The sequence below is a fragment of the Camelina sativa genome, chromosome 19 (genome assembly GCF_000633955.1).
Source record: "Camelina sativa cultivar DH55 chromosome 19, Cs, whole genome shotgun sequence".
In the NCBI taxonomy this organism is placed as follows: Eukaryota; Viridiplantae; Streptophyta; class Magnoliopsida; order Brassicales; family Brassicaceae; genus Camelina; species Camelina sativa.
The window spans coordinates 8,139,020-8,149,546 of NC_025703.1; the positions used below are offsets into that span (position 1 = coordinate 8,139,020).

The 10,527-nt window shown below is 37.3% G+C and overlaps 2 protein-coding genes and 1 pseudogene across 2 annotated transcripts in view; 1 reads left to right on the plus strand and 2 right to left on the minus strand.

The window, feature by feature from the left end:
- LOC104765503 (kinesin-like protein KIN-13A) overlaps positions 1–2,038 on the minus strand; it is a 6,383-nt gene extending 4,345 nt beyond the window's left edge. Inside the window, exons 1-5 of the mRNA XM_010489225.2 lie at positions 1,792–2,038; positions 1,625–1,711; positions 1,276–1,517; positions 645–866; positions 41–220 (exon numbers count right to left, since the gene is read on the minus strand). Coding sequence (XP_010487527.1) covers positions 41–220; positions 645–866; positions 1,276–1,464 — 591 coding nt within the window. The 5' untranslated portion in view covers positions 1,465–1,517; positions 1,625–1,711; positions 1,792–2,038. The remainder of the gene's footprint in view (positions 1–40; positions 221–644; positions 867–1,275; positions 1,518–1,624; positions 1,712–1,791) is intronic.
- Positions 3,854–5,568, minus strand: LOC104765504 (translationally-controlled tumor protein 1-like). Its single transcript, XM_010489226.2, has 5 exons — positions 5,427–5,568; positions 4,912–4,985; positions 4,685–4,813; positions 4,313–4,470; positions 3,854–4,219 (listed from the first exon to the last, which is right to left on the minus strand). Exons 1-5 carry the CDS (start codon positions 5,452–5,454, stop codon positions 4,102–4,104), a joined length of 507 nt encoding a protein of 168 aa, XP_010487528.1. The 5' UTR covers positions 5,455–5,568; the 3' UTR covers positions 3,854–4,101.
- Positions 5,805–9,812, plus strand: LOC104765506 (annotated as a pseudogene).

Below are 10,527 nucleotides of genomic sequence, written 5' to 3' on the forward strand. Positions count from 1 at the left end.
GTAGTAAGGAAAAAGGTCAGTGCTCAAGTGAATGACCTACCACTACTTTAATCTTGGCTACACTGTTATTTTCTTTTTCACTCTTAGGCAATGAACCCAAAGGTTCAGCATCTGTCTGTTGCCGTTGTTGACGATTAGCTGGCAAATTAAAGTCGTCTTCAAATTCTTTATTAACACTAGGCATGAAAGGTGATGGCTCAAAGGGTTCGGTAATCATATGCTGCAAAATGGAAGGATGTCACTACAAAATCAACGGGTTGATAACTTTCACATGGATAATCACTTCCTGAAAGAACTAGCAATGTTGACGACTAAAAAAAGAAAAGAGCTAGCAAATAACACAAGCAACGTTTTTGTCAGAAACTTTCTAACGACAGCAAGACCAAAACTGGTCACCGCTAACTCCTTTCGAGTGTCCAGATTAGAAGTTGCCTAACAGAAGTATCTCAGATAGATTGCATGCACACAACCCCAATGGATTAGTTGGGACTCAATAAGGCGATACAAGATTGGCAGTAACAGTATGACAACTGGGATGTAACATTAGAGCAGACAATCTGATGCATTTAAGATCTCTCCGTTTTCCACGGACACTAATGGGTATATATGAATAGTCTTTTCACTAGTTCTTCTTCCAAACATACCTCGGATAGAAGCTCTGTATCATCCATTGCATGAAGATCCAATAACCCAGCTCCAAAATCACCTCTAAACTCAGGTGAAAAAAACCCTTCCGAAGACGGCATACCTGCTGATGTCTGAGCAGTTGGTGTATATGATTCAGAAGTCGACTCCCCGTTAAAATTGAGATTTCTCATTAGTTTGAACAGTCTTTGTTTCTCTTCAGCAGTCTGTGCTCCATAACCCTAGCAGATACCGTAAACACCACCAACGAGGCTTCATATATCAGAACCACGCAAAAGATTCTATAACAAAAACTGACCAATCTAAGAACCATGCAGAAAACATCTAACTTAATCACGTTCGCGTAATTGGCCAAACAAAATCCAAGCTTTCCTTGAAATACATAATGACTAATATCCAAAACAGGGAGAAACAATCCTACATTCCTACCGCAGTATTTCTTGTAGTCCTAAACCATACATACGCATGATACAGCAAAACCTAAAAAGCTCTAACAAACCTTGGCTATCTGTTTCTAATACAAAAATGATAAGCCAGAGTAAACCTACAAACGGATAAGGGAGAATTAAAGGGCATGCAATGTATTGGAAGAGTAGAGAAACAAAGAAGCAGGGAAAATGAGTAGTGTACCTGCATGAGAAGGTTAGGGAGATGACGCTGATCGTTGCCTGTAGAAGCAACGGGAGACGCCAGATGCTGCAAGCCAGCGGATTGAAGCCACCGTGCCATGACAGCATCTCCTGCGTCATTAGCGGGTATAGCCCCATCGTATAGCGCCGTCGCAGCCGCAGCATTGCTCTGCTGCATTTGGCCGCCCATGAGGCGCTGCGATCTCCTTTGAGGAGCCAACTTCGGAGATCTGTAGAACAACTCTTCATCCAAAACAAAAACATTCCCACCCCATTTGTTAAGATTACAAATCGGAAACAGAAATCAAAAACAAATTCTCCAAATTAGATTCAATCGAAATGAAACTCACAATGTGGAGAAGATTCGGATTCAATACAAAACATGAAAGCGGAAGAGTTACAACAGCTCCAAAACTCGTTTCAATTTCCTTGGAAATCTGAAATTCAAACCAATAGATTGCATCAGAGAAGAAGATCGACGAAGAGTCCCAAAAAAGAAGAAGAAGAAGATGATTACCAGATGGAAACGAAGGCACGCAACGGTTGGGTTAGAGATCTGTGATCTGATTTTTTTTTTTTCCAAAAATATAATCAGATCTCCGACGAGTGAATAAGAACCCTAAGCGATGCGCGTCGTTTAGCGGTTGGGACAACTCTGTTCAAAAAATTTCGTCTTCTCCGTAAGCGACGTTAGGCGCAGAGAGAGAGAGAGATGAGAAATGAGGAGAGAGAGAGAGAGAGAGAGAGGGCGTTGAAGAGGATTTGACAAAGTATAAGACACTAAAAGAATAAAATAAAAAGTTTGAGGCGTTAAAACTTTTTTTTTTTAAAGTGATAGTTAGAACCCCCTTTCATTTCTGATACGTTCACCGATTTGTCCTACTTTTATTGGTTTTTGCTATTTAGTCCAAAATATTTGAAACAAGTTCACACGATCTTCTATGAACTTGTTTATATGTTCTAAAAGAAGAATACAATGTTAATGTATCTTTGTAAACTATAGTTTTTTTTTTGCTGAGATCATGACAGTACGACTTATACACCATGGTGACATTTAGTATCTTGAATTAATCTCATACCTATTTTGACCATATATATTGCATAAAATTGATGGGTTTATTTATAGATGTAATAGCTAATAATAACCTTTTTGGATTAATAGGCTATGTGTATTTTGAGATTTCAGCTACTATTATGCTATCAAAGGATGTTGGTTTGGACGACCAAGCTATCGTAATAGAAAAATGAAATTTGAAACTATCCGAGGAAAATGACATGAATTCCACAACTTCTGGAAATTTATAGTACTTGATTATGATTTAAAATCTTATATTACTTTTTCAATTTCCATATTTCCTATAAAAAAAAAAGTATATTGGTTTTGAATTTTGAATTGTTTAGATGTGTGAATGTGTGTGTGAGTGTGTTTATGAGAAGCTGACATACTTTGTTTATGTAAAATGTGTATTGTTTAAAACCAAAAATTTGAGTTAATCCAATATAATATACGAGAAAAGAATATGCAAAAGTGGAGAAGTGGGACAATACAGCTTGTGGGTTCCTTTCTTTTGAATCAAAAAAGCTTTTTGCTTTAGCCTAAAGCATTTGGATCTAAACGATTCCTGATTTAAAGTAATCAAGTATTAGCCAGTATGAAAGGAGCTTTTTCTTTATTTATCAACATTGATCACTAGCTTTGTGCAGCTGTAGGTTAATTAATCTACCTCCTTCAGTCCTTTGTTACGATTAACAAATGGCCATACACTAGTACCGATTACGTAATTTGTTAAGACTTAAAGAGTGTTTTGACCAAAAGCAAAAAAAGTGTTGAAGATTGTAAAGCTAAAACGAAAGAACCAACAAAAATTTGAAAGTGACTTTAAAATACGTTAGATATAAGGGGGGTTGGAGCAACGTCAAACCGACCAAATCACGTTTCCTTTTACGTGAGACACAATACGTACCAACGCATTTTGGTTGTCCTCTCGTCCACATAGTATATACAGAATAAAATAACTATATCTAGATACTTGTATATTATGTTGTTGAGCAATCTACGCAGCGAAGAGCGAACTCTTCTTAATTCTCGCAGAAATCTTATTTTGGATAATAACAACCAAATAAATGGTCAATGTACGTGAATTGGACAGCATTTGTAAACTTGTAACGTAGTAAAGAATCAAGCATAGGATACGTTGATTGCTAAAGTTAAACAACACACACATTCATACATACATCTTTATTACGACCACTGTCATTTGTCTAAAACAAAAACAAGAGGACATAACTCTTATAGTTACAGATTCCGCACGTGAGATAATGATCCTTGATAGAAGAGCAGAAGACATACGTGGAGGGATAATATGCCTACGTTGATGAATGTCTCTTGCCACTTTTTACTCGAGAAAAGATCAAAACAGTACATACTAGAGCATATTCCATCAAATGTTTAAAGGTTCCAAACAGTAAATATAACCCATTGTTTACGATCTGAATCCAAAATTATTAGACTTTTTTATTAGCTTGCATCGAGATTCGCCATGAGTTTACTAACCCACGCCCAAATGATAAAAGCAAACTGAAGGAAGTGATGTTACATCAAACATCCCAAAAAGTAACGACCAAAATTCAACTAATAAGAACTGATAAAACCATTGTCTTTCCGATAAATTAACTTAAAAGACTTCAAATCACAGAAGAGAAGAAGAGAAAAGCAAACTTGTAGGTCATTTTTAATAAGAGACAACGACGAAACACAAGAAAATATAAAGACACATAAACTTGAGTCGCTGCGAACGACCACAGTAACCCGACGAGAGCTTCTCTCTCAGCACTTGACCTCCTTCAAACCATGTGCGAAGTACAAAAATGTTGGGTTGGTGGCACCCTCCTTGTAGTAAGCAAAGACCAAAGAACTGTCATCATGCATCCCCTCACCAACAAAGCTGTTTTGTATCAAACAACACAATAACCATAAATGAGATTTCAGAATATTTCACAATAAAGGAAAATAAGATAAGATTGGAGGGGAAACTTACAATTGGAAGTCACCGAGCCTGGGGAGCAAATACTTGGTAGCTCCCTCAATACCCTTCTTGAAGACTGTTTGCTCCTCCTCGCTGAGCTTGGGTGTCAAAAGTTTGATGTATTTCTTAATGTAGGCGATGAATCCCTTCTTGTCATAAGTTGGTTGCTCCTACAAGAAAACAAAAAGTGAGCTCTTGGATCAGTAATTGCAATGCTACCAGCGATAAGAACAAAGATGGTACACAGGAAACACATTAGGTAAACAGGCCTCTACTACTATTTTCCCCTGTCAACAGATTCTGTATCTAAATTGCGAAACAAATACAAAACAACAACAATATCAATAACTGTGTGATTAAAAGAAGCAGGCAGGCAAAACCAACCTGAAGTCTGAAGGTGTCGACAATGTCAACAACCTTTTGGGCAGAGTCATCAACACCCTCATCCTCACCACCTTCCTCAGCAGACGGATTGGCACCAATGTTAACATCTACAGCTCCCAACACAACCCACTGTACAATAAACAAAAAACCAATGAGAACAGGAAAACAAAAAAATATCACAGATTCAGAACAAAGCATGAAGATTTAGGGTTAATGGCACTACTAACCTTTCCTTCAACTTCCCAAAGAATTCCATTCTCAATCTCCTTGTAAGGGAAAGAGTCGGACAGAAGCTCATCACCTGAAATCAATATCCCAAAATCATTAGTCACTGCTCAAATCAATCTCACTGACACTAAATCATAGAAGATCAGCCAAAAATTCATCACAAAAACATTGTCATCATAATCACTTCAAGCAAATTCGAACTAATTAAGAATCTAAGCAATCGAATACAAACAAAAAAATCCAATCTACATCAATATATTATGCTCAATCAATACGACAACACTTCAATACAAACCAATCAATCTTAGATCTAACCAAATTAGAGAAACAACGCCCCTATGATTAGTAGAATTGCCGATTCAAAGAGGTGTAAATTAACGAAAAAGCTCAGATACAATCACAGATCTAACAAAATCTCAATTCGATATACACAATAATCCCGAATAATCGGAAGATAAAAAAGATCGATAAAGCTACAAAAAAAAAAAATTAAGACGAGAATAATTGAGCTTACCGGTGAGAAGATCTTGGTACACCAACATGATCGCTTATTGTTTTTTTTTTTTTTTATCTCTCTCCGATCGATGTGAAATAAAACGAATATTAAAGGTTGCGGGAGAGAGACGCAGCGACGAGAGGGTTCCAAAACGATGCTCTAACTTTGGTATTTATAGCCAAAAATACTATAGGCGTAGGGTTTTCGCTGGAGATGCAAACACAGGAAATAAAATTCCCACATAAATTACCTTTTTCACCTTTTCCTTTTCACAAAAATTTCTATTTTACCCCAAAAAAGGGAAAATTGATATAAACCGACTCGAGAACGGTTTAACATTCGGGTTTAGGAGAAACCGGTGGGTATTCGAGATATAAATAAAGGTCGGGTCGGGTTAATTTTCGTACGTTTCCTCTTTGCTCTTCTCCGTCTCTCTCGTTCGCTGATTCTAATTGTTCGTGAAAAAAACCCTAACCCAAGTGAGAGATAGATGACGACGATGCTAGGTTTGAGCACCGAGTTCGAACCACAGTCACTGAAAAAACTCAGTCACAGATCTATTAAGCGAGCTCTTGATCTTTTCGCTCCCGTCCATGACCAATTCCCACCGCCTGATCCTGAAAGGTTTATAACTAGTTTCCCTTGCAGTGTCTTCCTCCTTTGTATTTTTTCGAAATTTATGTGTATTGACGATTCTTCTTCTTCTTCTCTGTATCGCAGCAAAAAAATTCGGCTCTGTCATAAGGTAAAGGAATCTGTTCGTTTCTTCGTTTGGTTTGATTTTTCTCAGAATTTGATTTTTTTTTTTTGTCTTATCAGTTTTGTAGTTTCAAGTATGGTTTAGCTTCAAATTAGGATTGTATTGTCATTGACTTTGGAGGTTTCTTGTATAGATTCAAGTTGCATTTGGAGGCGTAGAACCCGTTAGTAAGCCTACACGCTGTGCTGCTGACCATAACAGTGATAAGACGGCGGCTCCATTGAATGCCCTGTCCCTTCCAGGTAGTTCTTTGTTTCCCTTATGTTTACCACATCTATTTATATTAGTTGTGAGCTTTCATTCTTATGTCTATAATTAGGATTGGAAAACAAATGTTTCAGTTATATTATCTTCTTAGAGTACCTTTTGAAAACAAATTTCTACTGAACTAAATAACCATGTTAGTGTAATCTTGTAGCCTCTTTCAGCATTATGGTTTCTCGTTCTGAAAGACTAAATTATTTGCTCTGCAGGGCCTCAAGAGTCCAAGGAAGTTCGAAAATGCACAACAGAGGAAGCTTTAGTTGTTGGTCCAAATTTACCGCAAAGTGACTTGTGAGTTCACCTTTTCCTTTGGAATGTGACTAATCCAAATAGTTTTTGCTGTCTTTGTGACTATTGCTCTACTTATCGTGATGATTCTGATAATTATTGATTCTTGATTTGAAGGAACAATACTGCTAACTCAGGCAAAAGCACTGCGATTCTTCCTGCAGATGAATCCTCATCTAAAAGGTTTTGTGTCCCATCCTTTTCTTCTTGTATGAGCTCTCTATAATGACAATACAGCTAGATTGTGATACCTATGTGGTATTAAAAAGCAATGAGGTGATATCGGTTGTTCGTAATCAGGGAATTCAATTTGGCATATGTAACCTGAAATACCTCTGGTTTGTTGTATCAATGCTGCCGTTTCTCATTATTTGTTTTTTTTTGCCTTCTATGTGTTACAGAAAACTGTCAACTTCTGCTTTAATGGAGAGAATACCTAGTAGATGGCCCCGTCCAGAGTGGCATGCACCATGGAAGAATGACAGGGTAAGATATGTGATACAGTAGCATTTCTGCATCTTATGGATATGACATATGAACGAAGTATGTAGGACTAATTGCTGGCGTCAAGAGAGTTCTTGATATTCATACAAGTTGATGCGTTTTTTTTTGTGGTTAACAGGTGATCCAGGGACACTCGGGTTGGGTCAGATCTGTTGCGTTTGACCCAAGTAATGAATGGTTTTGCACTGGTTCAGCTGATCATACCATCAAGGTAACTGATCAACTCTGGAATTCTACTTCAATTCCTTTTTCTCATTATTCTGTAACCTTTCTGGATTCTCATTTGCTAGGTTCTCTTATCTAGTTCTTCACCCATCATTTACCTATATCTCATGACTTTTCATCCTGTGCAAGTTTAGCCCTTGTAGCAGCCTGATTGCATTAGTCTTACTAACATTGCTTATGTGGCTCATGTTCACTAGATATGGGATGTAGCAAGTGGAGTTTTGAAGCTCACACTTACTTGACATATTGGGCAAGTACGAGGTTAGACTTTAATATAGTACTCCCCTCCGTTAAATTATCAACAGTCTGGTATAGAAGTACAAGTGTACAAGTTTCGACTTTTTATTTTCATTGTTTAACAGGCCTCGCTGTAAGCAATAGACATACCTATATGTTTTCTGTTGGTGATGACAAGCAAGTCAAATGCTGGGACCTTGAGCAGAATAAGGTTAGAACTCGATGATGGATCTCCATCTCATGTGTAAATTGATTACTCCTTTCCTGATCTGAACTTCTCATATCCAATGTTTTTGGAAATTTTCTTGGATAGGTTATTCGATCTTATGATGGTCATACTCATAATGGTCATTTGCATGGCGTCTACTATGCAGCTCTTCATCCAACTCTAGATGTTTTACTAACCGGAGGGGGAGACAGTGTCTGCAGGGTATGATATATACTGAAAAGATGTATGATGTATCCTGTGTTTATAAGCATATGTGTCTTTTGAAATTTAAGTTGCTGAGCCTGCTGTCGAAATATCTTGTTCTGCTATTAGGTATGGGATATCCGTACGAAGATGCAAATTTTTGCACTTTCAGGACATACAGCTGATGTTTCTTCTGTTTTCACCCGCCCAACTGTACGTTGCATTTCATTTTCTCTTTATTCTAGCACATAATGTCCTTGTTATCTACTGCTATTTATGTCTCATATAAGATGTTGGGATCCTGAACTCACTGTGTCTGTGATGTTGCAGGACCCACAAGTTGTTACCGGGTCTCGTGACTCAACCATCAGATTTTGGGACCTCCGATATGGTATACTTTTCATTTAACAATCTTTTGAACTTTTACTTTTCTTTCCTCTCGAGCTTTTCATTGTATGCAGGTTTTCGCTAACAAATATATTATAATCAGGCAGAACGATGGCAATTCTTACGCAACACAAACGATCTGTCCGATCAATGGCTCCCCATCCGAAAGAGTAACTTTTTCTTGCTTTTTCAATCTTGGGTTCTGCATGATAAAGCACCATTTTTAATGTATCTTTATGTTTCGTTCAGGAATGCTTTTGTTTCCGCATCAGCTGACAACATCAAAAAATTTAGCCTTCCTAAGGGAGAGTTTTGCCACAATATGCTGTAAGTTTATGGAATCCTTGTAGACTTGTAGTTAGTTTTTTTGAGTCTTAATCCATTCTCTTATCTTCCAGTGCAATGAAATAGATAATATCTCTTAACTGAAGTGGTAAAGAAGTTTCTGATGTGTTTTAATGTTATCTTTCTCCACGGAGCAGTGCTCAGCAGGAAGACATAATTAACGCAGTGGCTGTGAACGATGATGGTGTAATGGTCACTGGAGGTATTAATTAATTTCCAGATCCCTTTCTTTGATAGTTATCGTCAAACAATGATACTTGTATCTGCCTTTCCTACACATATTATCTACCCAACCTCATTATTTGAACTAAAATGTCCCTGTCTTATTACAATTAAAGGTGATAAAGGAAGTTTATGGTTCTGGGACTGGAAGAGTGGTCACAATTTCCAACAGGCAGAAACTATTGCTCAGCCCGGTATGCCCTTAAACTGTTTTTTAGATCCTTTACCTTTGTGTTCCTTGTAAAGTTAAAGGTTTATGATTAGTTCTTAGGAGCCAAAGAAGCTCTCAAGTTTTAAAAAGTGATAATAGAGTTTTAATGCAAGTAGTAGTAGTGTCTTATATCGTTTACATGGTTAGGTTCGCTGGAGAATGAAGCTGGCATATATGCAGCGTGTTATGATCAGACGGGTTCAAGGCTGGTAACGTGTGAGGTGGACAAGACAATAAAGATGTGGAAGGAAGATGAAAGTGCAACTCCTGAAACTCATCCTCTCAACTTCAGACCTCCCAGAGAGATAAGACGCTACTAAGACTTCTCTCTGTGTTACATCTCTCTAAACTCAACCTCAAAGTCAGAAGAATCACTAATCTCACCAAAATCTGTTACTAAGGCTTCTTCTTAAAGATATAGATGAGGCAGCATAGTAGTTTATTTGTTAAATTAACTGTAGTTTTACAAGAGTGTAGCCATTATATTGGAAGGGTTTTGAACTAGGGTATTTGAATTAGGGCATTATATTCACAAAAGATTGTGGCAAAGTGGATTAGTACAAGGCAAATCTACTAATAATTAAGATCAGTACAATTGCTAGACGCGATGAATCTCGTAAGCACTCATTATGGAACTCATAAAATCTACATCTAAATTGACAAAGCACTAATCGTGGAACTCATACTCTTAACCAGCAGCGACAAGAAGTTCAGAAATATACCTACAGGCTTATTTGATGATAACCTTTTAGATTTCCAAAGTCGCTTCTTGTCCCATCATTACCATTTACTTAGTTACTACATTAATTAGTAAACTCCTGATTGGCTTTCTTAGGATTTTGTTTATGTGGTGTCTACCAAACGATTTTTGAGCGTTTACCGTTACCAAGAGGGCAACTTGAAGGCAATACGACTAATCACGATGTGGATGAATCTTCTTCTGGTCCCGTGGAGTTAAGTAAATGATTCATTCATATTTACATATGAGATAACTCTTTGTTATGGCTATAAAAACAAGTGATCCAACTCAAAGTCGAAGAGAAACAAAAACATAGGTTCCATGGACCAATCTATAACACAAAAATGGGTGATGGGTTTTCTTTTATCTCCTTATATATTCAAGAGTCTACTTGTGTAAGTTTGATTTGTTATATAATAAGATAATTAAGGAGGAAAAAATGAGCCAAGACTATAGGAGAGCCCCCCTATGAGTTGGGGTTTAAGAGTTAAGACCACTCATTGATGCAAATTCTTGGATTTGGAC